Below are 27919 nucleotides of genomic sequence, written 5' to 3' on the forward strand. Positions count from 1 at the left end.
GGGGTTTTCGTGTTAACGAAGCGCAAATACATTGTAAATTTCAGTATGCAGAAAAACTGTCCAGATTTTTGGTCATTCGCATTAACGAGGGTGCTATTAACGGAGCACAAATACAGATGATAAGAGAAAGCACTCCGCGTAATATTATCGAGAATCATGCGCACCAAAATATCCCCACGTGGTCACTCTTAAGTTTTTACGATGTTTAAACTGGCGTATACCACCATCCCGAAACAATGAAACAACGATGAAAGTGGGAAATAGTGGAGTAAAATAAATTATTCGTTATAACAGCATTATGTTCACTCAACAAAACACATGCACAGCGCCTAGCCACGTGCAGATGGCCTGTCCACGTAACGCCAAGGGCCCTATGATGGTGGGCTATCATGACAGCGATAATGCGGTTCGATAAACCCTCAAGCTTTCACCGGCTTCCAACATGGTGGCCGCTATGTCGTCGGTGCAAGGTAACATGCACTCAGAGCACCATTCGTGGCGCACTGCGAAACGAGCCTTCTCCGGCGGCGGTCGCAAGCAGAGTTGGGTCAGGAACGCGCTCTTGGCACAGTTAGCCGCGCAACGGTGGCTGCGACAGCGCAGGGGCGAGGATGCAGTTGCGTGATGAACGGCCCACCGCGCCAGACAGCATCCGGACGGGCAAAGTATGTCGACAGGCGCCTCTCTCCGGCGGGCCCCAATCGTGGGGTCTTCCGGGGGCAGCGGTGTGTTTGTTAACGCTCGCGACAACGCCTATGCCTATGTGTGCGTGCGCGCGCGGATGCGTGTCTGACCGGCGCCACCGTCGGCGACGTTACAACATACACAGCGTATACATGGAACTCCCGTCCTCTTTCTCTTCCTTCTCCCACCATCCGCGTTCTTCTCTCTCTCTCTTCTTTTTTGCCGTGTATACAAGTGGAGCGGAATTTCGATATGCGCTGGCTTTTGAACTTCTGTTGTTTGTCGCACCTATAGTCATGCCAGTCTGAATGAATTTTTGCGTCGATTTTGAAACGCGCGCAAACTGAAAGCCATGCCAGCACAGATGCGGATGTTGTAATGCGTAAACCGGTAAAGAACTCTGTCTACTTCATTCACATAATGTGAGTCGTCGGTACGTCCAGGTCGAAGCTATGCGAAACGCAACACGTTAGCATCTAGACAAGTGACTGCTTTAGACCTTTTTAAGAATACTTAATTTGTTGTTGCTTTTTAGGTATAGTTTCTGGACGCCTGATGTTAACGACATTTCTAGTTTTTATGCACGAGACAAACACGACGCGGTTGCTGCGTCCGAGCTAAATTTTCTCTTCCACGTTGTTGACGCCTGTCATGAAATGATTCGATGCGCTGCTGCTTGTCGTAGATGTTGAGATTGTGAGACCGAGGTTATTACGTGCTACAGGAGGGGTTAACCTTACATATTCTGCCGGAAATTGCTCCATCGTAGCGGCTCTTAAACGTTAATAAAGTCCAGAAATCAAGCACAAAAACTACATAAAATTATCTCTTGTTACGGCAAAATTTTAATGCATTTTTTCTGTTTTTTTTTTTTTTGTTTTTTTACAGAAAACTCGTTGTGACAACAAAATTTTCTGTAGTAACATCAAAAATTTCTGTCGCTACAACAGAAAAGTACTGCAGAACTACAATAGAGAACATAGTACAGAAAAAACTGCAGAAAGGTACTACAAAACTACAGAAAAACCTCCAACTGTCGCCATCTATATCATCATCATCATCATCATAATCATCATCACCACCACCAGCCTGACTATGCCCACTGCAGGACGAAGGCCTCACCCATATTTCTCCAGTTAGCCCTGTTCTGTGCTAGCTGCATCCACTTGACCCCTGCGAACTTCTTAACCTCATCCGCCTAACCTCATCCTTAACCTTAACCTCATCACCTAACTTTCTGCCTCCCCCTGCTACGCTTTCCTTCCCTTGGAATCCAGTTTGTTACCCTAAGCGACCATCGGTTATCCTCTCTTCGCACTACATGTCCTGCCCATGCCCATTTCTTCTTCTTAATTTCGGTTTGGTTTGGTTTGGTTTGTGGGGTTTAACGTCCCAAGGCGACTCAGGCTATGAGAGACGCCGTAGTGGAGGACTCCGGAAATTTCGACCACCTGGGGTTCTTTAACGTGCACTGACATCGCACAGCACACGGGCACCTTGCTTTTCGCCTCCATCGAAAAGCGGCCGCCGAGGCCGGGATTCGATCCCGCGTCCTTGGGCACAGTAGTCGAGCGCCGTAACCACTGCACCACCCCGGCGGGGCTCTTTTTAATTTCCACTAGAATGTCAGTAACTTGATTTATTTCTCTGACCCACTCTGCCCGCTTCCTATCTCTTAATGTTACCCCTACCATTTTTCGTTCCATAGCCCTCTGCAGGATGTCCTCAACTTAAGTAGAACCCTCTTGGTTAGCCTCCACGTTTCAGCCCCATAGGTGAGTACAGGCAAGAAAGATGCAACTGTTGTATACTTTCCTCTTGAGAAATGTAACAATCTATATAGTCAAAATTAAAGTCCTGCAAGAAATTTGAAAGAAAGCACATAACCTGCAGCCCGTTGTGTGGTGGATAATTAGTCTCTTTAGGCAACAGATTCGTAACGTTAAGAGGCGCGTGGTAATTATTCCAATACGCTCCCCTTGGTGCTATAGTTTGATAGGGCGTTTTAAGGGCAGACGTGGCAGAGGTGGTGGTTAAGCCATACTTTGCCGGTTTTGAGACAAGCCTGCCGCGTGCATGGGTGAATGAGTTATTTGCATCTATGCATGGAGTTGGCGTTAGAGTTCATTGTCGTTAACTGACACAAGCATGCCTGAAGTAAAGCATATCAGTCACCTCTCATATTTAGCCTCGCAAGTCAGCGCCACATAACTAGGCAAAGCGGGCACCGAGGATGAAGAGCATGCTCCTAAGCTAGAAGTGACAAAGAAAATAAATTCAAAGTAGTAATTTGAATTAGCTACGCCAACTCAGAATGAATAAATTAATGAACTGAACAAATACTGGTCAAGTCCTCCTTCACATGCAAAAGAGTAGGCTGCACCTGCCTGAGCCGCCACGCAGGCAAAACCTATAGATGCGCACATCCATAAACCAAGTGGCAGGAGCCCCTGTTCCGTTCGCCAAACAGTATTTTGAAATGCCGCTCTCCCACAACATTTGTTTCAAGCTTCGCACTGTGTATACTTTTCCGTGCGCGCGCTGTCAACGCGTCTTTTCCACCCTCTATTTTCCATTATTCGTCCCGAGAAAACAGTTTACTGCAGGCACCATCCGTTCTCTCTTCCACTGCTTTCCTTTTTCTTTTATTGTGCACGTGCTCCCCTTTGCGTTCGCCCTCTCGCATCGCTCTTGGCCTCGGCAGTGGAGGCCGCCATTGTCGGCTGTGTCCCGGTCACTGGCGCCACTTCCGGATGACCCAGTGCCTGGGCGTTGCGCGGTCGAGCCGCCTGCACGCCAAAGTGCGCCTGCCCGTGCGGAGCGAGCGATGAAGTGGCGGTGCTTTCGGTGCGCTTCGGTCCGTACATACGTTTATATACACGGCTGTACTGTATACTGTACTGCTTCAATTTTGTTTTTCATTTTTTTTTTATTTCATCCACTCTCCTCCTATCCTGTCTCCTAAAATACGTTTGCTGTTTAATTTAGTGTCCTGCTAACAAGTCCAGTCACTGGCTTGGGGCTCCCAGCCTCGGACACACACACACACACACACACACACACACACACACACACACACACACACACACACACACACACACACACACACACACACACACACACACACACACACACACACACACACACACACACACACACACACACACACACACACACACACACACACACACACACACACACACACACACACACACACAGCTTCTTGCTTTTTTTAATGTGGGTGCTCCCTAGATGTCCTATAGTTTCGTAATAAATTGCTTTCTGAGTGAATTTTTTCCCTGCACAAATTTTGTATGACAGGTACTGAAGCCATTCACGAATTGTGTATGAGGGGTACTGAAACTATAAATTGTTTCCTGAGCGCATTCTTTCCATGCACAAATTGTGTATGAAAGGTACTGAAACAGCCCGTTCGACAAAGCGCTTTCGCAAAGAAACGAGTAGTAGTCAAAGATATTTGTCCATGCGGCTACCACTATGACACTTCGGCCGGAGCACGCCAAGCCAGCGCGTACGCCTTTCAGCTCCGGTAGGTTACGGCCTGATTAAAGGCTGGAAGCCGGATGGTTTGACTGTACCGCCTCACACTGCGTTATATTTCTCACTCGAGTAACGCCTATCCAGATTTCGCCACGTGTGTGCCCATAATACCAGGTTGGCCGCAGAATATTGGTTGGTCATTAGGCCACGCGCACGTCACGTGATAGTGTAATTTCACTATCAGCTCACTACAGCGTTTTAATCATTTTATCGTAAAACAGATATCGGAGCGTTTGAAAGGGCTAAGATGATTACATGCGCTTAGTGATCCGCAGATCCGGAACACGAAAGTGAAATAACTATGAGAATAAGAACAGGGTGCTGTGCATTAATAGGGGCTCTGGCGATGAGTAACAGCTCTACACCAATATACTCCAAGTGCTCATACACAACAGCCGTCTGTGACGTGGAGGCTATAAGGTAAAGGTGGAACTTCACATGCTTCTCCCATTGAAGCTTTCGCGGTCGTATCACTGTGTTGACTGAAATAGCATCATCACAGTAACCTGCCGCGCATCATGGCCCATTCCACACAATACTTGCTCGTTAGATATTACATCACTTAATATAATTATTGGCATCGCTTAATATGCACGTGCGAACCAATTTGATATTTCAGACACCTTAAGTTGCGCGAAAAAAGACGCACACAAGACAGGGTACAGAACGAGCGCAAACTGCCAACGGTTGGCAGTTTGCGCTCGTTCTGTACCCAGTCTTGTGTGTGTCTTTGTTCGCGCAACTTAGGATGTCTGAAGTACTGCACCAACAAGGCCGACAACAAATGGATATATTATTCAAGATGACGGTGTTGGGCATCATGCCACTCAAGCTGCGCAATGAAAACAGATGTGCACCATGGAGGGTCCACACTGCCGCATCCGCGCAGCATAGCACGACGACAGACACTTTACTCTCTCTCCTTCCCTCACTCTCCGGACTACGTCCCTTCATGCACATTGTTGCAACGTTCTCGGCCACACAGCGAGGCAGCGCGTAGCCTGTGCCGGGAAAGGGTCATCCGCTGTTGCGGGAGTCGAGCGCTTACGCGCGTTGTTGCGTGCGCGAGAGAACGAGCGAGCTAGGGACAGTATATTGCGACGCGACCCTCGCCGCATAACAGCAGCGGCGCATCGCTTCCGCGTCGCCCCTTCCCCTCCAGGCTGAGACCCAGTGAACTTGGCACATAGACCGTGAAGCCGGCGACGCACCTATGCGCAACAGGCGCGCGTGCTTCGCCGTTCTCTCTTCCTTCTTTACACCTTCTTTCCTGCACACCTTCTCTCTCAATGGCCGCGCCGCTCGCGCCGTCGCCGAGCTCGTGGCAGCGCTCGCCATGCGCGAACGATATGGCAAGATGGAAAGAAAGCAGCGGCGAACGCAAAAGGGGAAGCACGACCCAGTAACAAGCGAGAATGCCGGAGGAGGGTGTGCGCGCTCCTGCACGACCGAAGGTGGCTTGGGTCACTGTGCGAACGGCGCGCCCGTGCCGTGAAAAAAGCAGGAAGGGTTACGATCCTTGAGGGTCGTGTGCAGTGTGTATGCAGATTAAAATAACGGATGATAATAAATGAAATGACGGCGCGAGGACAGGGTGGTACAGGAGGAAGTGGTGTCCGCGGTGCGTCATCGTTGTTTCGAACAAGCAAAGTAATCTTATTGAAGATGTAACGAGTAGTTAGTATGGTATGGATCGCCAGCAGGTACGTGTCATTTTAGGACCAGGAGTTGAAAAAAAAAAAAAAAAACGCAGCAAATGCATGCGAATTTCTCGCTTCTATTTTGCACCCGTTTTTCTTGCTTCTTTAATATGAATGCATTGATGCTGGAATAAAATTGTGATCTAAAATAAGTAATAGTAGTTAGAAACTTGCCAATAGGCTGCCATGAGGCAGATGGCGGGCAGGAAGACAAGCCATCGTCAAAGAAAGGCCTGGGACATCACTGAAACTCTGCCTTGTAAGCTTCTTCATTCACTAAGCTGATACTGTGTGTATCGTATTTCTGGCTTTCTTGCAGTGAAAACGGAAATATGCTTCAAAGTTGCATCTAACGCTAAAGAAACCATTTCGTAGGAGCGAGGTCAAAATAAAACTGGCCATACAGAGGAACAGGCAGCACTGAAATGTGGCCTATTATTTTTAATTGAGATATCTTTGGTGGAATGCGTTACAAGCCATTATTCTCAATTGAATTATTTTTCTCCAGTTGGAAAAGTGTAGCCGTTGCAGGTCTTGGCCTTTTAATCAATTAACTATACGCAGTTAATGTCCCTTTTAAACTGCTGAAACGGCTTGGTTCAACAAATAGCACATTTCATTTGTGCTAAATACTGCTGCTAAGACTATTTTTTTTTTTTTTTTTTTTTTTTTTATGGCGAAAGAGGCAATGTCGGCGGGGTCCATGTGTGCAGAACATGTCTGCAGCCGTTTTGTCGTTCTCAGAAGAGTTAGGACGAAGCGTATGGTTATGTTTGACAGAAGATGATGTGAGGATGCAACAGAAAAAAAGTATGTCAATGGGATGATTACTTATTTAATTTAGCCAAACGCGCTAAAGTAAAATCAATCAAACGTCGAAATAGCCATACGGACGACTAATGTAGACGTCCAAGGATGTGACGTCATGCCAGCCGGAAGTGAATGTGTTTCTGACTTAATGAGCCAAATAACTGCGTGGCATATAGGGATCAGGAGTGTGTAATGAGTGTCAAAATCTCGCTTCGGCGAGATCTGTCCGCGAGATGTGTAAGCGAGATTTCGCGAGTGACAGATACTGTTCCTTTCTTTTCCTGTAAACCAATTATAGAACGCCTGTGAATTTTGATGCGTTCAGCGGAATGCTGGTTGTGTTCGAAAGGTGCGCGCCATTTACCGTGTATCCACAGCAGCAACGCTCAGGCTTTCGCATTTCTCCACTGCGGATTCTGCTGTGCTCTCGGAATTTTTCTTTCTTCTTTTAAGTGTGGGGAAAACTTTGTGCAATGTTTGGAGCCTTAAGTGATTACATTCTAATGACGGGTCAGCTTTTGGCTACGTGTTGTGGCCGGAAGCTGGTGCTTCCCAGTACAGAGTTTAGAACAACGCACTATATACGGTGGCGTTCAACGAACTACCACAATTGCCGTCTGCTTTCCTTCCCTTTATCTATTGTCTCACTTTATAATTTAATTAGCGTCATGAAAATTTCAAACTATTTTATTAGGCGGCTTCTGTCTACATCGATACCGCGACAATCATCTCACTATACAAGAGGCGCTGTCCACTCAAGCAAAAATTATTGACCCGCGTCAATGTCCTATCATTATAGGCGACGCTTTGGTCATATACGAGTAAACCTCAGTTGTTAGTCGAGCGCTGTCCCGTGTACTTCTTTTCTTGTGTTTCTGTGTCTTTCGCTGGTGCAGTATTTTAGTTTCGCACCAACTAGCCCAGATTGTCACCATGTTAATTACAAAATTCATTCAGGAATTTGGTAGAAGCCCACTACAATCCCTTGCCTGTCCACATAGCCAAATAAGTAAAACGAAGGGATTTCTTAGACAGCCGAAAAAAATAATAAACACAAATCAGGGAGGGGGAAAACACATGAAACCATGAATCACGCACCTGTTACGAACACAGTGCCGATAGAAATAAAAAAGGGGGGAAAGGGGTGGAGGGTGGCTAGAGGGGTTAGAGGGGGCGCAGCAATAATTGCGCATCGACGAAGTGGCGCTCTTCCAGTCTCTTCAGGCAGGGAACCTTGCCGCCGACACCGCCGGGGCTGCAAACAAGGCTTGCACGATTCAGGCATACGAAAGCGCTCGCATCCAAACACACATGCACATATATAGGTGCCCGCCGACGAAGTAACGGCAGCCAACGGGAAGGTATAGACACGAAAAAAAAAAAAAAAAATGGAGAGGGGTGGGAAGAGTGGGCGAGAAGAGGTTAAAGAGATGATGAGGCCCAGCCTCCCGCAGGAACGCGCGCGTTCTTTTTCCGGGCGCGTCGCGAGCCCGTGCCGTCGCCGACTTGCACCGGGACCAGCTTCTTTCTGGGAAGAGTTTAGCCGGCCGCGCAGCATCCACGACGCGCCGCGTGAACTTTCCGCGGTGTGCGCAGGCTTCGGCGCAGGTAGGGAGGTAAAGATGACGCTGCAGCGACCGTTCGCTGCTCCTCCTCCTCATCTTATAATTTCGCGCGGCTCCTTTGGAGAAGCCGGCGTGATCACGATGTCTTCTCTTCCTGGCGCGGAGATGACGGCGCGTTGCGGTTCCCTGTAACTACTGGCCCGCTTCATCGAGAGCCCGCTCTGATCGAAAGAGAAATAAAACTGGATGCCGGAGGAACGGGGTTCCTCGGGGGGAAGCCAGGTTAGCGGCGAGGGTGAGTTTTGGGTTTCTGCCATGCGCTTTCGCGTGGCTTGTTTCGTGTCGTGTCGCGCTGGTGTTTTCTGGCGCTCTTTTCTTTCTTTTCTTTTTTCCTAGCGAAAGATGATGTGCTTCACTCAGAACGGACGGAGTGCATGCATATCTCCTGCCGTGCACCATGTTCCACCGTGTGCCTTACGACTCGTTCGGACTCGAAAGTGGATGGAAACAGAGGTGAACCTCGAAAAGGCGATTGCTCTGCGTACCTTCTTCCGGCAACTGAAGCACCCACGTAATTACTTCATATAAATAAAGTTCTCTCTCTCTCTCTCTCTCTCTCTCTCTCTCTCTCTCTCTCTCTCTCTCTCTCTCTCTCTCTCTCTCTCTCTCTCTCTTTCTCTGTCTTGTATTTCATGGCTGTTGACAGACGACCGTTGCCTAATACCACACGCATACGGAACCCGTTTGTGTGTCAAAATATTTTCTATTTGCAGCGTTTTGCTGCCTTCTACCATTCAGAGCCTAAGTTCTGGACGCGAGTGATCCTTGAACAAAGTATGCCTCCGTATAAGTCGCACTTCTGATGAGAACGGCAGGGGTGAAAAAACACGAATGCAGTTTAGAAACGAAAGCTTCACTACGTCATGTGTCAGCTAAGGTCAACGTGGGAGGCCGCTTGGCCTTCAACGAGTCAGAGGTCACAGTCTTGCTATTATAGTTTAACCATGGTACCACCTGGTGTACCACCAGTTGACCTTTGACGGCAGATACAGCATTGCATGTTCCCTCTCGTAATTGACGATGTCCTCGACTCTATAGTCTAAGCAATTAAATCGCTGCAAAAGCATGATATTTAAGTCTAAGCCTTACAAAAAAAAAAAAAGAAAACAAGCAATACGACGCTTTGACTTTTATAATTATAGTTTAACAGGGTTAAACATCAACCATCTCTTTTTTGTACTATCACACCTTCTTCCCTTCCCTTACAGAGCGGTTCAGGTGTCCGCGAAGAAAGATGTGTGCGTTTGCTTCGTTTACACTTAATTTATGGTTCAGAAGGTACACAATGTACAGGCTTTACGAACATTTGAAAAGAAAAAGACGGGTCCCAGTGCCAAACAGAAACTTTCTCGGCATCGACGAAAATCAACAGTGCCTATCCCAGGCCCAGAACACTGGATCACGGTTCCGGGTAAGCTTTCAAAGTCCCGAACGTCCATACGGCAGTAATTTACCACCTATACAGTTAAATCCCAATTCTGTTGCACTATGTTAATTCCTATTCTGCTTTTCCACTTTGGCTTTGCTCACAACTGTTACCATAAAACAATTAACGATAATTGAAACGCCACAGTACTTTCCAAAATTGGAAAGCATTTGGATGCTTTTCTCGCTATCGCTATATGATTACATTTCCCCTTTCTTATCATATATATATGCAGCGCCCGGCCACGACATCTGTCAACTGCCAACAGCTTCAGGATGCGTGACACATGGTCGTAATTTTTCGAAGCTGCGAGGCTTCAAATGGGGTATGCAGTGGTCGCAGTGTGTCCGATTCCATATCTCACCCTTCGGTACGAAAGAAGCTGCCCACAAGTTGACAGCTCCTACCAAATCGACCTTGTCCCTTGATTTTGTGACGTCACCGGTCATGTCCCCTGCCAACTACCACCTGGCAGAACCATGCTCGTTCGAGGCCGCGAAGCTTTAAAGAGTGAACGCCGTCGGACAATTTGTTTTCAGCATATGGGTACCAACGCTCTCGCGAAAAAAAAAGCAAAAACATGCTCAAACCCACATCACTCTGACTCTGCTCAAGGAAACACGCAGTATCAAGCTAGGGCAACGCCTCACAATCTGGAGCTATGCGCACCATTTTAACCGAGCACCACTGGGATGACCTATAGCGATGGATTCGTCCGAAAGGTCACTCAGAAAAAATAAAATTATGCAGAAACTCGTGCATCCTCGGAATGCGCTGTCCACCATGCAAACACATATGGGCACCGTCCTCCTTATTTCCCCTATGCCGAGCACTGCAAAATTTATTGAACGCTCAACTGCGACTCCGCGGCCTTAATCTTCATCCAGCGCCTCCTCGCGAACAGGTATACTGAAGACAAATGACTTCTCTGACTTGAAAACGAAAACCAAAAATTTCCAAGGGCCAGCTCGACGCTTCTGTTCTGCGCCGGCGTCGCCCTACAAGATGCGTTTCTTTCGTAGCAAATTTCTCTCTAATTCAGCCCCCTTTCGAGACAGATAGAGAAACAGACTCCAAAAAGAAACTCGTCCCATTACCCGAGGCACACCCATTCGCTGCTGCGGCCACAATCGCCGTCCGCACGCATTTCCTACGTTTGCCGGGCTACCGAGCAAACAGCAGCAACAGCCTCAGCTCCATCCCTCTCCAGGAGAGCACCTGTTCACGCAGGAGCCGGGCCAAACGAGAGTTTCGTAAGCGGGCTAAGTGGGACCGTCTGCGGCAAAACACAAAGACCGGAGGCCTAAGAAGAAGATGCTGCATATAGGGACGGTTCCTGGTTCGGCCTCGCGACGTCGCCACCGCCGAAAAAAGGAGAGAGCCTAGCCGTTCGGCCCAGGCGACGTCGCCGGCTCGCACGGTCACTGCTGCTTCAGCATCCCAGAGGCCAAAAGAGGGGAAGGGTATCGCGAGGAGAGAGGAAGGGGGCCAGGAAAAAGCCGGCAGCGGTGAACGGGGTGGTGTATCATCTGGCGGCGGAGCGCGCTTCCCCCTTCGCTGGGCCTCTTCTCTTTTGGCGGCGGGGAACGGGATGATGCTGCCGCTGGCCCTTAGCGCTGCTCCGCGCGCTCTCCGCCGCGGACGCCGCTCTCTCGTCGTCGGAAGAGCGGGAAAGAGTGCGGCGGCGGCGTTATAGCGGCGATGTCCCGGCGCCCGGTTGGCCTCGCCGAGGCCACCGGAGCCGGTGTTTTTCTTGTTTCACTGATTCTTTTTTTCCTGGCGCACAGTCACTGGGTCACTGGGCACGCGGGCCACTCGGCTATGCCGCCTTCCTTGGCTTTGGATTCGACTAGACTCGTCCCCTTTTCGTTTTGATCGCTTTTTTTGTGCGTGCGCGTGTGTTATTTTGACGAGGGACGTTTTCTTCAGACGGGAAGTGGGAGTAGTAAGCGTGGCTTTGACGAGTGTGACCGAGTAGGGGATGTATATTTTATTTAGATCCGAATTCGAAGAGGTGCTGGAAGTGAGTGGCTGAGCGTGAGTACTGGAGGCAGAAATACACTAGGGTGTGCTGTCTTTATTTTATTTTCAAGCTTATTTTTGTAAGGCCCGTTATATTTGCATTTTTTTTTTCATTATATTTGTGAAATATTATGTGCGTGGCAATATTTATGTACGCGAGTGAATAAATAGAAAACATAAGATGCGATTTGCTTGAAGTCGTATTTATGGAGGCTACTTGCTTTAGAGTTGAATGCACCAAAGCGAGGCAGATTAAGAGTAAAAAGAAAAAGAAAACACGAACTTTGCAAAATGAATCAACTGATTCGAGCCACGGCTTCCCGTGAACAATAACCATGCACGAAAGGTGTGAAGCTTTACAGGGGGGGAGGGGGGTCACATTCTGCATTCTTCAAAGAGTGCTTAGCGCGTAAATTAAGTACGTGTCCAGTATCATATGCAGATTTGTGCTTCGATCCAAACCACTCTTCCCCGAAGGTGCTCGATTAGATCGTGCAAAAAGCTTAGCTTAAATTAATCAGCGAACTGTATACATGGCCAGTGAAGTTATATTAACTGCTTCTTTGGAAAACCGTGTAGAAGGTTTGCACGGTGAAGGACACTATAAAGAAAAAAAAAAAGAGCATGGCTTGTTATGTTCTCGGGGATTTTTCACAATAGCCACTAAATATACAGAGGTTGAGGGGCTATAATTATGTTCTTCCCTCTGCATATTCCTAAGTAAATAACACAGCGACGTTTTATTAAAAATACAGGCAATGTTGGCAGCACCTTGGCTTCACTGCAGTGCATCACGACATTGCGAAAAACTTTTACGGCCATGAAAGTGCAGCTATTTTCTACGAAGCCATTCGGCTCTCTTATAACACCAATTAGGCTAGCTGCTATTTACTCATTTAGCTTCTCTCATAACCTCGCAGCTTCCCAATCGAAGCCGCATTCGGTGCCCAAGATACGGCTAGTAGGTAGTCTCCTTTCCTTGGATGTCATGACTCGCAATCACACCTGAGCCTAGTCTCGTCCTCAGTCGTTGCTGTAAGTCGTACGCAGACAAAATCTGATGCTTCCAAGGGTGCCCCCCCCCCCCTCCCCTAACTGTTACTTACAAGAACAACCCGTTAATCCGCCCTTAGCTGCCATGGCGTTTTTTGAACGGCTTTTGGATGCAACAAAATATCTAGCGTACTTAGGAACTGGCCGAAAATAAACAAACCACGGTGATTCCCTATCACGCGGCAGGCAGGACAGTTAAAAGGCATCCGCGCGTGCTTTAGAGCTAGTTTCTCGTTAGGTCGATATCACCAACTATGGTGAACTACGATCGTGATTCGTTTTAACCCTTCCACTAAACCCAAACGAAAACCTGTCGTCACGAAATATTCTTTTCCTCACAGTAAACGTAGAATCGCAGGAGTGGCAATAGCACAAAGCCATCGATGTTCGTCTTCTGCGCTATTCCCTTTCCCAGCCTTTTCAGAGCAGAAAACCATTCCCATCTTACGCTGCGCTCTCCACGAAAGCCTTTTCTTTCCGGCCAGCCTTGCTTTCCAGCGCGAAGAGCCAGTGAAGGCCAAGGCTTGGCACTTGTGACACACTACTCCAGAGAAAGAAAAGAAGGAGAGGGAGGGTGAGCGAGAGAACGCGATCAGAAAAGAAAAGAGAAAACCGAACGGAACAGGCATCCGCTATGCAGCCTGTCTCGAAACGAGGAAGTCACGCGGGGATGAAAATAACTAAACACGAAGCAAAGACCGCAGGGTAGTGCTGAAAAGAGCGAAGAGTAAGGACTGCGAAGGGTGAAAGAGGGTGAAGGGTGCACGCCTGTGCGCGCATGAAAAGGGATCGAGTGAGTGAGAGGGAAGGAGGGAGGAAGTGCGAGAGAGAGGGGTAGAGGAAAAGGAAGGAAGAGAGCTCCGCGCTTCCTCCCGGATCACGCGGATCTCGAGCGAGCGGTCCGGAGAGATGCTCCGGAAGATGCGCAGGTGCGGTCAGGGCCGCGCGCGACACCGATTGGGCGAGGAGGCGAGCGCTCGATGACGTGGGTGGAGCTGCGCCGCTACGATTGGCGGAGACAGCGCCGGCGGAGGCCGGTACCGGGAACCCCCTCGCGCGGAAGGAAGCCAGCTACGCACGCGCGCACCACGGGACCTCGTCCGGAGTACTTAAACAAATTCGTGATGGTGGCAGCGTTTTGAACGAATCTGGGTCTCACCGAGTGGAGTGCGTGTGCAGTTTCGGATCCGGCGTTTTGCGGCGAGGACGGTTGACAAAAGAAGAAAAAAAAGAAAGAAAAGCAACTGGTGGTGCCGGACCGCGTGTCACAGACGACGACGTAGTCTACGAACATATTTTCGACGAGAAACTGTGCTACAGCAACGTGCGACTTGGTGTTCCCGTGTGCGAGGAGCGGGTTTAGACGGATCTGTGGTGACTTGTGTGGCACGGCTGAGGGCCAAGCTCTGCCAGCATGAAGTGACAGCGTTCTCACCGAGTTTCGGGTGTGTGTGCCTGGGTGCGTGCTTGGATTTCGCCCCATCTATTTATTCGTTTGTTTGTTTTTTCATTCATCCCTTCCTTTATTTTTTTTGTCTCAACCTTGGTTCTGTGTTGTGAGTGTGTGTATGTGTGAGAGCGCGTGGATGGGTATAGATTTTGACCGGCTGGATTGATTGCATAGATGACTGTGACGCCGAGTGACCGTGTGGATCACATGCGACTGAATGCGAAGCTTCACCGTTAAACACACCGGTAAGTCTTCTATTTTTATATATCATGCTGTTCTACTTGTTAGACATCGACGATAGAGACATCTCGTTGCTGATAAACACAGAAAACGCGAATTTGTCAGTGTTGCCCTCGTCACCTTGAGTTGTGCTTCACCGCAGAACATTGTTGTAATAGGTGATGACATCTTTCCGTGAGCAAACAAAACTGGTTCTGGGCACGATGCCGGTGTGAGTCGGGCGTGGAGTCCACATCGCGTTCTTGGAAACATAGAGGTTTCACTTAAAACCGATACACTGAAGGATCAGTGTTACGCAGTCGAGTGAATAAGAGTAGCTCAGGTTGGGAATGCAGCCCGACGTCTGAGTCAAAGTGCACCTTCTCCATCTCACAAAATCAAATTACGCGTTGAACGTCTCATCCACGGGTTTTCCGGCAAAAAAACGACATCTAGCGCAGATGTGAGATGTTTTGGGGTGAAACACAGTAGCGGCTGTCATCCTCCACAGCTGGCTTCTAAGCCGACGTAGGTCAAATGCGTCGTCTGAAACGTGCCAGACGCGTTCGTCCGTGTAAACATGGTTCGAAAAATCTGACCGGAATCTGTAGAGATTTAATTTTAAGTCATAACTAGAAAAGCCCTGTAAGAACTAAAGCCCTCAGGTTTGTTCAGGAATTGGCTGACATAATTTCGAGGATTCATATGTAATGCCTCTCCAGACAATTGCGCCAATCAAAGCTTGCTGATGAAAGGTTCGGAGGTAGCTGAGGTGGCTACATTGCCGCGATGATGAAATTCGATTGAAATTGCGTGTATCGGCACGTTGAGCCATACGTGATGTCATTTTTAATCAGTTTAATTTTATATTTTTCTAATTAGAGGAGCCAGAATGGTCCTTTAGTTTTCCTGAAACAGACTGTTTTTGTGTTTTTTTTTTTTTTTTTTCTGCGTATCACCTAACGTTTTTAGATAGTTATACCATAGTTTGACACGTATCGCCCGACTCAGGCTCACGACTCCATAAGTGACATTACAATATAAGGGGTTTGAAGGTTCCAAAGATGGCATGCAGGAAAGTGGCTGTAAAAAAATGTCTTAGTGGAGATCTCCGGGACAGTTCAGACCGCCTAGCATTCTTATGGTGCGCTATTACGGACAGTATAGTGTTAGGTGGTTGGCACAAAGGCGTTTATGTGTCATTGTTATGTCCCACTATTGAGAAAAGTTGCTCGTGCGCGTCTATCTAGTGTTGCGAGCACTAATTTTATGCGCTTTAGTCATCTTCAGAGGCGATGAGATCGGTTTTCAAAGCTCGCTGGCTCATTAAAATGAAGCATTAGGTTAACACTCCAATGAGCCAGTGCTGTGAAAATGGCAACGAATGAGGTCAAAGCCTGTTTCTTGGCACGTTCTTCTGTCTGTTATCGCTTGTCAGGTGAACGCACCTGAAATTTCCTAAGCCTCGTCTGTCTTTGTTTCGTGCCCTACTCCTTCGCCTCGAACCGGTAAATCCGGCCGCCGAGAGACGGCGCCTAAAAGCCATGTCCCCTGCCGAAGCGTTAAAAACCTTTGATTTAACGGATCTCACACATTCCGAGACCCCCCTACCCTCACCCTTTTACAGCTTAAGATGGCAACAGCATCAGAGTTAAAAGAAGTGCAGGGTGCGCCCAAATAACATTTCTGAAGCGAGAAGAAACTTCTTAAGTGCAGAATAGAGGTCAATTTTTTTTATACTTACAAAACGGCGCTGTCAGCATATTTTTTCAGTCTGTGTTACGGTGATTCAGGCACGAACTTCTCGCAAGCTGAATCTGGCTACCACTTTGGACCAATAATAAGATGATCGTCGAAAAAATATACAGAAAAGCCCAACTGTCAATTTCTTTTCGTATAAGAGTGGACTGTTTCGAAACCAAGCCTATGATTTTCTTGATTCTTTATATATGCCCTTTTCCTGGTATCTGACGATCCGCTGTTTGAAAAGCTAATAGAGATAATCGCATGGCTGGCTTAATTTCAGCCACTTATGCGAAGATTAATTCGACTGTGTCGCAGCAGCGACAACACTTGAGACGAGAAAGCGTCTGTGATTAACTTCGTCTAATTGCACCTTGGTCTAATTAGCGACGCATTCAGACTACCTGGAGATGTCATGCAGCAGTTATACGCTTTAAAGCGAGAGGCAAATGCGATGGCACGAACGAGCGACCAGCAATGCGCTTATAACCCAGCTTCAGAACCGGTATCGGCGGAATGCAAGGGCCCGTTTTCAGTCATGCTTACGGTCAGTTTGATCTTACGGCGATCTCAACGTTGCCTCGCGGCTCGACTAAACGCATGCGTGCAGTGAGTATAGTTTGTTCACCGATGGTGGCTGTCTTCATTGCTCGATTACTAACTCATTGCTGCTGGCTTTGTATTAGTTACACGCTTCTCGTTCGCTCCTACAGATAAGATAACCTCAGCAAGGCTACGTTTTCCTTTTACGTGTATACAATACGAAGGAATGTTATGCGATGCGCTGAAGAAAATGCATCTGCCTTTAAGCGAGCTCTTGGGGGAATTTTAGCAATAGAGTATTTGATTGTCTATTTTTTTAATCTTTGAGATAATTCTTAAGCTTTGGAGCCAACACAGCCATTCCCGAAGTCCGAGAACGTGGAGAGATCAAGACATTTTTTGGCACCGACCGAAGGCTGCATGAAGCGAGGCAGCAAAGGACACCGGGTTCACCTTCGCAAACTCGGCGCCTCACCTTGTCGCCCAAGGCCCACGGACCTCGAGAAAGGTTACAGCTCCGCCGATGCTATAAGCGGCCGAGATAGTGGCAGTAGCCCGTTATCGACGCCGACAATCATTGCACACGCAGCCGTCGCTTGCTTTTGAGTCTCTTCTCGGCAACTTTTCTGAATGGAGAGAGCTCGCTTAATTATTGACCTATATACGTTGCGTGACCTATTCCGGGGTCGAATAGCTAGCTGGTAAGACTGTGGCACCTGCTGGAGTTCAGCTCAATCAGGGCCATGTATATCAACGACATCTCAGATAAAGTCAGTGTCACGACATTGTGGAGCCCAGTTATATTATACTCGAACGCAGCGCGAGGCCACCCGAACACTCTCTCAAGTTCATATTGCTCTACAAACGAAACGAATCGTATACCACGCAATTTCTTATCACACGTCCTTCTTTCTTGTGATGTAACGGAACTCAACGCTTTGGACTCAGCTGTCGCCTCCTTCAGGAGCCCGTCCTTGTGAGCATGGCTGCCCCCCCCCCCCCCCCCCCGCGTATTTTTTTTTTTTTTTGGCACGTGTCCACTGCCCCGCAAACACTGTCATGTGCAAGCAGTTGTCATTAGCACGACAGATAAGGGCCGATATTTAATACGCCGACCTAAACGCGTCCGCGAGAGCGCCGAAACATTCCAAAGGTTACGTAAACGAAGAAATGACCTCAGGTTAAGATGTATAGTTTTGTACTGGTCCCCTCATCTATATCTGCCATTGTCTGTTCTGCTGACCGGTGTTGCGAATTCGGACAAAGAACGCATTTCTCTTCCCTGTTCTTTTCTTGCGCACGTTTGTTCCAGTCGCTCAGTTCCTCTCCGCGTGAATTCTCCTTTGTTTCTACAGTAAGCGCGGACAGACACTTTACCCGTGCAGTTATTCTTGTTCGATTCGTATCCTCATGCATTGTCCGTCGAATTAAGACACCTTCGTGCACATGTGATACTGGATGTTATTAGACGGGCCTTAGGAATTTCAGCCACATTAGTCGCACAAGACGGAGAAAAGCGCTGCTGACATTTAATAACAATAATAATAACAATACCAGCTCCGAGTGTTGACAAGTAACTGACCTGCTAAAGCCTCATAGCGTGTCAGCGGCAGAGCCTGCAGGCAGCGGAAACGCGCACATATAATCAAGGCCTGTTCGTATACATTGACACAAGAAAAAATGGAATATCTGATACCTTTGACAAGAAAAACAAACTTATACATAAAGATTATACAAAACTACATTGTGCAGACTGAATGCTGTTCATGTGGTAGCTCGTGCAAGAAAATCACAGGTCAGGTATTGCAACATGCAACATAGATGGAACACATGAAAGCAGACATCTTCCAACATAAAAAAAAAGTAAACTTTAAACTCGTTCTGTAAGGACATTTCTTTTTCTTTGCAATCGTATATGGTTGTTAGTACAGTCCACAAATTTCCTGCCACACATCTCCCCCCTCCTCTTTTTTTTTTTTTTTTTCACGCGTTTGTAAATTGTAAAATACACGTATACTTCAACGATATTAAGACGCGCAAGAGTATTTAATAGTCAGCAAACTAAGCAATAAAAAAGCACTTTCTAAATGGCGTAATCAGCCTAGCCTTGCTGCTTGACGGCGATGGCGATCGAGGACGACGCAGCCTTCCTTGAAATATTGGCGCTTTGCCGCAAAAAAACATGTCCCTACGAGTGGAGATTAAATGGGCGGACTGATATTACTTGGGATATACACCTGCAGAGTGACGCTCTGATTTGAATTTGTGAGATGAATGCAATGAGTCTTTTCCAGTTACCTGACCAACAATTCGAACAAGCTCGCATATAACTATTCGCTGACAAAGCGTAATTTGAGTGATTTGAGCGCAAAGTCTAGTTCTCCGGCCTAGACAGTGGAGGAAAACCAAGGTAAAAAGTGCGCCCCGAGATATCGCTGTGAGCCATACCAGTTAATCAAGGTGTGCTGCTTCATAAGATATTTCTGTGTTCGAACGACCAAAGTCAAACTGCACTGTCAAACGCGGCATGAGACTTTGCGGCAGCAATGAATCCTTTTTTTCGCCTTCCTTTCTCTATACAGTCAGACAGGAAGACTATGAAACTGACAGCCCTAATATATAGATTTTCTGTGGCACTCTGTTGTTCGTATACACGCGACCAGGTTCAATAAACGGGCTGTATAGGGACCTACTGGTGTTGCTCAAAGGCCGGCCAATTCACCTACCCTTATACGAGAAACATATAGGTTGATCCAAAACGTGAAATAAATTTATACAGCCGATACAGGCTCGTGATCGTGTTCGAGCTGTCTGAGGCTCAACAGCTATTGCCGAGAGAACTTACTCAATGCGGAGCTCTCACGTGATACTGTCAGCTCGGAGATGTTCCGAAAATTGTTGAACTTGTGTAGAAAACTGACCGATAGCGTTTGTTTATCTTGCCTTTTCGTTCTTCCTTCATCCGTCTATTCGGTGACCTTAACATCAAAAGGGAGTCGAGGTCACTCCTGTCAGCGACGCCGTTGCCCTAAACGTCCACTCCAAGCGTACTGTAAATCGAGAATGAAGGGGGAAGAGTTCCGGCGGTGATTGTGACGCGAAAAGGGGGGAGGCTTCAATGGGCGCGCATGGACGCACGCCTGGAGGTATAGGAATAATGACGTAATGCATTGTGGCCGATGCTTCTAGCACGTGCATCAGAGAGCGCGGGGCGCGCGCATATCCGTCTGGGTCGACACAATAGGCGCGCCGAGTCTTTCAAGAGCGCCACAGGGCACGGTCTTGTGGGCGCGTCTCGACGCTCCAGACGACCCGCGGAAGGGCACAAAGAGGAGCGGTGCACGGACTAAACGGGACATGCGCGTCGGCGGGTTGGTTGGTCGTCGCGTTAAATGGGGTTGCGTGTTGTCCGCGACGAATATAAGGGGGCGCCTTAGAGAAGTGCTTTGGCTACGTAGAGACAGAAGGAGTGAGGTCAGCCGTCACAGTGCCGGATAAGTGAAGTGAAATAAGCAAACTCTCAGTCCAAAGGATAACTGTTCTCCTGGTCTAACTCTTTCTGCAGCTCCTGTTGTAGCTACGGCTAGACCTTACTGGTGCATAGGTAATGATACAGCTATCGTGCGCAGGCTTTGCAACTGAAGATCATAAAAAAAAAAAAAAGTTTCAAAATTTTAAACAAGTAAGCTGAAATGAAGCTTTAAAGAGCTCGCGCATACAAATGTTCGGGCACAGTTTTTGCATGCACTGCCAAAGGTTATGGAACAGTTGCCAATAAATTTAAACGCCAGTGATGCGCGACTAGCCTTAGCAGCTTCTTTCATCGTTCAGTTCAGTTCAGTCGTGTCCGACTCTTCGTGACCATATGGACCATATCACGCCACGCTTTCCGTTCTCTCACTATCTTCCTAACATCACATAACTTCATCTGCAGCGCCTAGAGGATGCCATCTAACCATCGCGTTCGCTGCCTACCCCTTCTCCGGCGACCCTCAACCTTTTCCAACATATCTTTCTCCAGCGACTCCTCTCTTCTCATCAGATGACCAAAGTAGCTGAGCTTTAACTTTAGAATTTGAGCCTCCATTGAGCAAATGACCCTCCATCGTTACAACCTACCTTTACGATTCCTAGTTACTGCTACTAGTGTAACAGTAACTACCCACGCCCATGTTCCTAACGGCAGAGTTTCGATAGTGCTCCGGATCCTCGAGCGTATTCACCGCTCATCGAGTCTATATACGGTTCTGAGTGTCACCATAAATTACAGGTTGCTGTCAATGTGCGACAGCGGGGGAAAGGTGCGGGAAGCGAAAAAGAAGGTCCCGGCGTGCAGCTATATGTATAGCATATATACGAGCGATCCCGGTCAAGTTGCGCGGGTGACCCGAAAAGTCCGCTCGAAGTCGGCTTTGAAGCAACCATTGCGAGAACCTGCCACCAAGTGGACCTGGAGACGGAGCCCTTGTTCCTGTGGCCCGCCAGTTGTGGTCGAGGTCTGGAACTTGGGGGCGAGGTGGATTCCACGGACACATGGAAGCAACGCTGTGGAGCTTAGCTATATCTGTGTGACGAAGGAAGCAGGTTGTCTTCTCTGTTTCGGTCACCACGTATCGATCATAACGAATATAACACGATACAAATATATACACTGCGTTAAGTCATTTCTTGATTTCTTCAGCGTAATACTGCCTCGTTCCTCCTCTTCCCTGCCTCTCCCCGACCATTTTACTTGTGTGAATCCCCACAATTGACTCCCGCCTATAAACATTTTACACCCGACAACAGAGGATGTCATCAATATCAAAGGCATCAATTAACTGCCCCGCGCAGTACTTGCTAAATTTCGTTGTACGGGACGCTTTGCCGACATATAGAGTAGTAAAGCCCTTTTAGCGAAAGTGATTTCGAAAGTAATATTTACTTTTATTGTGAAGTTACTCTCATAAAATTATACCTTACTGCTATATTTGCCAGACCTGAAAAGTATCGCATAACATTATAAATCACCGGAGAAAGTAATTAAATTACTACAACTTAATTGCTGTAATATCTGCATCTTAAATCAGAAGAATGTAGCAGCCACGAAAAGATGTGCCCACCGAAGTGCAGTATATTCACAATTTTGGAGGTTATAACCCGTACAACCAAGTTTTTTTCGTTGAAGCGAAGTACTAACATCGAAGAAAGGTTTATTTTAAAAACTTGGAGTGAAAAGCTCATGGGACGTAGATAACAAATATTACTTTTCGTAGCGTAGTAGCACCAGAAATCACGAATGGCCAAATGCCCGGGGCGTACACTTTGACAGAGTCCCCAGCCCGAATCATAACTTCATAAGACTGGCGCTATTTTATAAGTTTTAATCTAGTAAAAATGAAGTCGATCCAGCCCCAGACGTTGCTCAGATGACGAAACAGAGGCAGAGACAGAGAGAAAGAAGGGGGTGAAAAATATTAACAAATACAACCTCTCTCTCTCACGACTTACGTGATGATCCATGCAAAACTATTACGTTGTTGCTCACTATTTACACTGAAGTAGTTAGTGGCATACCAGTCGTAAAAGCGGTGTCGGCGTTGGAGTAACGCACTCTGTGACCACGCCGTCTCCATCACGCAATATGTCACATGGCCGGTGACGTCACTGGAACGGAGGAGCTTTACGATAGCTCGCGACCTGCACAGATATTGATGGAATCTCAAAACATGTGCCAAATAGCAAAACCAGAGATCACCAAAGCACAAACAGCTGCGATGACCAAACCCATAATCGCAGAGGCAGTTTTTTGTTTTTCTTCTTGTGCTTGTTCCATTTCCTCCTTCTTTTATAACGCTTTTTTGAAGATTTTTTGCAAGCTTAGCCCCAAATAATAGAAGCTAACTTTTCTATCTTTACTTTTAAGTGTTCATCCACTTGTGCATATGCTTATCGCCAAGTTCTTTAGAATTTTTTTGCTCTGAGTGCTACCGGTATAATTCAGTGTACAACTACTCCGCAGTACACGTGTGTTCTGTAGCGAAAGCTGTCTCACGAAGAGGAAAAACCGTGTAGGAGGAAACGACAAGAGAAAGAGGACGGGGTTTTTTTCTGTTTTTTGTTTCTTCGAATATGCTGTCAACAATTGACCAGAAAAAAAAAAAAAAAAGTCATTTATAGTGACCTTCCTTTCTTCTAACAAAAAAAAAAAAAAAACGTTACATCAAAACCAATACTAAAAGGGAAACAATGCATAAACAGAAGAAGCCATCCCCGAGGTACTGGCATGTTTCCTTATTCTACAGCACGGTCCAGTGAGTTCATAAACTATTAAGAAAAAAGAAAATTTCGAAGCAAAAAGCGGCATATGTATGACTCTGTCAAGATGTAACGATTTTTTGGCATCTCCAGTACACCATCATCACAGGCGCGGCGGCGGGTTATACGAGGCTAACAAATTCGGAAGAAAACAATAATTTCACTCTACCGGTCTAGATGTTTATTTCCTTGGGGCAGATAGATATATGCTGAACGGTCGCAAAATTAATCAAAAGAACAGCGCACTAATCATGAACGCACCTGCTCAGCAATGTCGTGATGCCTACTAAAACGAAGATCACTTCGGTGTGGTGTGACACATTCGCTACACGATACTAGGCTCTTCGTAGCACTTCCGGATGATTTCATGAAATATTCGATCGGAACGCTGCATCGACCAATAAGTGTGTCGGACGCCTCCCCCAGCGAACTATTGGTATAAATGCTGACGGGAGAGCACTTGCCTCACATTGCACACTCGATAATGAATTACGAACCACGTTAGCGCGACTCGATGACCTTGTCGCATGGTCCTCATCGGAACAAAGTGGCGCAGGTCGGAAGTATGCGAACAATGCCGCGGGCGCGGTGGGAGGCAAGAGAACCAGTTCCAGCCTTGCGCTCGCAGCGACCTTAACCTTGCAACGGGCGTCTGTAGTTGACCCCGTAAGCCGAGAGATGGCGGTGCGGCGCAAGTGCGCGTAAGTGCGCGTAAAGCCCGTGCGCGCCGCTGCTACCGCTACTCCCCTAGTGCCGGGCGTTTCACGGTTTCGCTACCTTCTTTTTCACTTACTCGCCGAACGCGCGATAACTCGACGCAAGGCGCAGGAGCTGACGTCCCAATGACCCCAGGCTCGTGATTGCAACGGATTTCGTTCATTCATTCAGCATATTACTATCAAATGATAAAGTAAAGGACTGCGTACACAGGAGTTTATTCACGTTACCGAGCTCTATGTCGCACTACACACAGCAATCCAAGCATGATCGGAACCTTATAAATATTACTGTAGTGTATGAAACGTTAATCGCAGGAGATCGCTTGGCTGTTTGCTTTGACCGGCCGCCACGAAATTCGCCTATTAAGGTTTTGATACGAGAAGTGTCACACTTCTTCGCGATATGCCGCGCGACACCGCGAGATTGTGACGTCATCACCAGGTGACGTCATTGGCCAGTCTCTCGTGAGGAAGATGGTTAAAAATAAATAATTAAACCCTGTCTCCACCGGGAATTGAATCTCCATATCGTTGATCCCCAGCCGAGCGCTTTAACCAACTGCGCCACGCCAGGGATTTTTTTGTATCTTTATTGCCTTTAAGGCTGTAAGGTAAATATAATAAAACACTACAAAACAACACAATACAATTCAGATGGTGCAGGTCTGGAATTCGGGAGCTAATTACCCTGTGTGCACCTCCTAGCAGCGCTGAATGAGAAGTGATGAGATATAGAAAATATTGAATGACGGATACCAAAATGTGAGTGAGTGAGTGAGTGAGTGAGTGAGTGAGTGAGTGAGTGAGTGAGTGAGTGAGTGAGTGAGTGAGTGAGTGAGTGAGTGAGTGAGTAAGTGAGTGAGTGAGTGAGTGAGTGAGTGAGTGAGTGAGTGAGTGAGTGAGTGAGTGAGTGAGTGAGTGAGTGAGTGAGTGAGTGAGTGAGTGAGTGAGTTCTGTTTATTCTGAATCTTTCCAGCGTCTTTAAGTTTCCGATGCCGTTGACAGCCCGCTGATAATTGCCGCCATCAGTTTGCCTTACTCGTGGATCAGGAAACAGTCATCAGTAGCCGTCATTATTACTTTTCGAATGGAGGTGCGAAGGCTAATGATGCTTGAAAGAAGTTAAGGGTCATTCCGAAGCGATTTTTTTCTTTCTCTTCTATTCCCTCGCTCTTCTTTTCCTTTTGAGAAGAAAAAGAAAGAAAGGGTGAGTACCTAAGGTACGGAAGAAGACATAGACGAAGTGGTTGCAGCAGACGCCGCTGCTCTTCCGCATAGCGTCGGGCGGCTTCGCTTAGCGTCGAAGCTAGATGAGAGGCGAGCGAGGCGGAGGAAGAGGTCGCGGGGAAGATCAAGGAGATCTTGCAGCAGCAGAAGAAGCAAAGGAAGAACAAGAAAAAAGAAAAGTACACGCTAAAGAAGAGGGGACATTACTGAAAGAAGAAAAGTTTTAGGAAACGATTTTAACAAAAGCACTGCACTCCCCTTCCCTCCTTCACCTCCCCCCCCCCCCCCCTTCGTTACTGTTATTCTTTTATTTCTTTCTTCCATCTATCCATCTCTGTCATTTTTTGTTTTCCTTCCACCTATGCACAAAGAGAGCAGAACCGCGGAAAAGCCGCGCTCAGCGTCGTTTAAGATGGGGGAGGGGTGGAGGAGACTATAGGAGAGGCAGCGTCATTATTGCGCGTTTGCGCTGGTATAGAGATGTGCGAGGGCGGCAGAAAACAAAGCATGGTGCGATCCGGGCACAGCAACGGCAAAACAATAAAGTGCTCGAAGAAAGAGGGTGAGAGAGCAACGGGGGAGAGTGTACTCAAGCACGAACTGGGGGCAGGGGTTTTGGGCGAGGGAAGGCAAAGATGGCAGAACGCGGTGACGATCGTTGGCGGTACGCCGTCGGCGTGCGTCGTGGCGGTGTCATGAAGGGTAAGAAAAGCTCCGCGCTGCGACAAGGTGAATGACCTTGCGACACACGAGGCCGTGTTGTCTGTTTTTCTCTAGATTATTGCTTTATTTTATTACGTTACCGTCATTCAACTCCCTTTGACACCGACCAGGGCACAGAAGACTACAGGGCGCGGACTGAATGAGCAGGCCAAGAACTTGGAAGCGTAGCAGGTATCCACAGGATGCGATGCGTCCGCGGGTGAAAGAGGAAGAGGTTGAGTAGCCGTCGAAACGGTTCATGTTTGCGAAGGGGGTGGGAGTGGTCCTCGCTTTAGGTTGTTCATACTAGGCAGCCATGTAAGTGAGGTGTTGTGTAAAAACGATATTGACCAGCTGTAACAAATAAATTCTTTAATTTGCTTCCTGCAATACTATAGGACTGGCACATTGCGGTAAAACAGCCCGACTGAGTAGATTTCATGCTGTACTCTCGCATACCATTTCTGGAACTCTCGAGAAGTGATATACACGTGGATGCTCTTTGTCACTGTCCTCAGAGAGAGCCAGTAAAGGACAACACCACATACACGCAACTTCTGTGAAGAGTTTAAGTTAAAAAAGCGCTAGAAACACGGACAGATAGAAAGACAAACACAAATTCACATTTTGTGTGGTTGTCTTTCTATCTGTCCAGCGCTGTTTTAACATAATGTCCAAACCAACTCGCCCAACAAGCCACTTTGTTTCTGTGAAGGGGTATGATAAATGCAATGTGTTACTTATTCAACTTGTCGCCAGGGAAAAAAAACAAAATGTTGGTAACCGAACTATAGACACTCTTTTCTTTTCGATAACTACGTTGCAATACCTAAATATATAATGTAGACGAGCAATGTAAAAGTTATTCGCCCAGCTATTGCAAAGAGGAGCATGTGGATGCGCGGTGCGATTGAGTTGTCCCTAAATTATTGAACGGCCAACGTCAATTTAAGGTAGCACTTTCCGTGGCTGAAATGAAGCGTATAAAATTGTGGCATATGCATCGACGACGCAAGTATAGCCTGCACATATATCCATGACTTCAAGTCCTTTCGTGAAACCATCGCACATTTAGCCAATAGTAAAAGGCGTGAACACGTACATGGTGTATGACTGCTGAAGGACGATAGGCTTCATCCAATTGCAGATAAACACGGATGAGATAACTCACAGTGACCCGTGGATGACGTGTCACGACCACTCGCCCGCGCAACCTCGGAATTCTATAATTTACCGTTCGACCTCCAATAGCCCCGCACACATTTAGAAACCTTCGCAAAACCGCTATTGCGTGCATGCTTACAGAAGAGCGTCAAGGTTAAACGGGACCATGCCGCATCTGCGGTTACCGCGTTGGACAAGTGTCAAGTTGTGCGACATTGAAGCGTTCTTCACTGCATCCCGCGGCGGTAATCACAAGCAGCAGAGCGCCCTCAGCAGTTTCACGCGACCTTTCGAAGGAGCGATAGGTACGCCGCGATGGCGCATCGATGCGACCTCTGAGAAAACAAGTTCGGCCCTGCTCATCTGAGCGACCTTCCCGATCTAAAGGAGCAACTCCGGCCTTCAGGTAGCAGCAGCTCTTATGCCTATTTAGAGAGCGTTACATATCACATAATCATCTGAGATTGCATTATCACGTAAGCATAAGCGTTACCGAGGCAGATTGACTCCCAATGGCCGTGACAATGCAAGATAAAAAAAAAAGTAAATTTCCGCTATCCTTGTTGTCGATATCGGGCTTAGCAGAGCGGTTGCCGAGCTCGAGATCATGTGTGCATATCCCACATTTAAATGGAGGCAGAATGTAAAAGCGACCAAGATGTGCGAGACAACATGACTGGCTTTGCATACAGAAAACATGGTCCAATGCAGCACTCGTGTTTTGCGGTTGTTTCGTAAGAAAGTGTTAACTACCGTCCAAGCCTCTCCAGTGATTCTGCGAGTCCGCTTTTCAGTGTTGACCAGGCGCTTGTAAACCCTCCTAAGGCTCTTTTACAGAGGCGACTCTTTCAAGAAATGATAATTGTCCTAACTAACGCCTATAAAAGTGATATGGTACATCAATCCTTAAATAAAGCCGCATGTTCGGTGTCTCGGAAAACGAAAGGGATTTGGTTTAAGCAACTCGCTTTCAA

At 47.4% G+C, this 27919-nt stretch overlaps 1 protein-coding gene across 1 annotated transcript in view; it reads right to left on the minus strand.

The window, feature by feature from the left end:
- The window catches only part of LOC146208082 (uncharacterized), a 194657-nt gene that overhangs the window by 43190 nt on the left and 123548 nt on the right, over nt 1–27919 (minus strand). Inside the window, exon 4 of the mRNA XM_084578034.1 lies at nt 22393–22515. Within this exon, the coding sequence (XP_084434160.1) occupies nt 22393–22515 (123 nt within the window). The remainder of the gene's footprint in view (nt 1–22392; nt 22516–27919) is intronic.

Source organism: Amblyomma maculatum, chromosome 1 (genome assembly GCF_055883805.1).
Source record: "Amblyomma maculatum isolate TAMU_Amacu chromosome 1, ASM5588380v1, whole genome shotgun sequence".
Lineage (NCBI taxonomy): Eukaryota > Metazoa > Arthropoda > Arachnida > Ixodida > Ixodidae > Amblyomma > Amblyomma maculatum.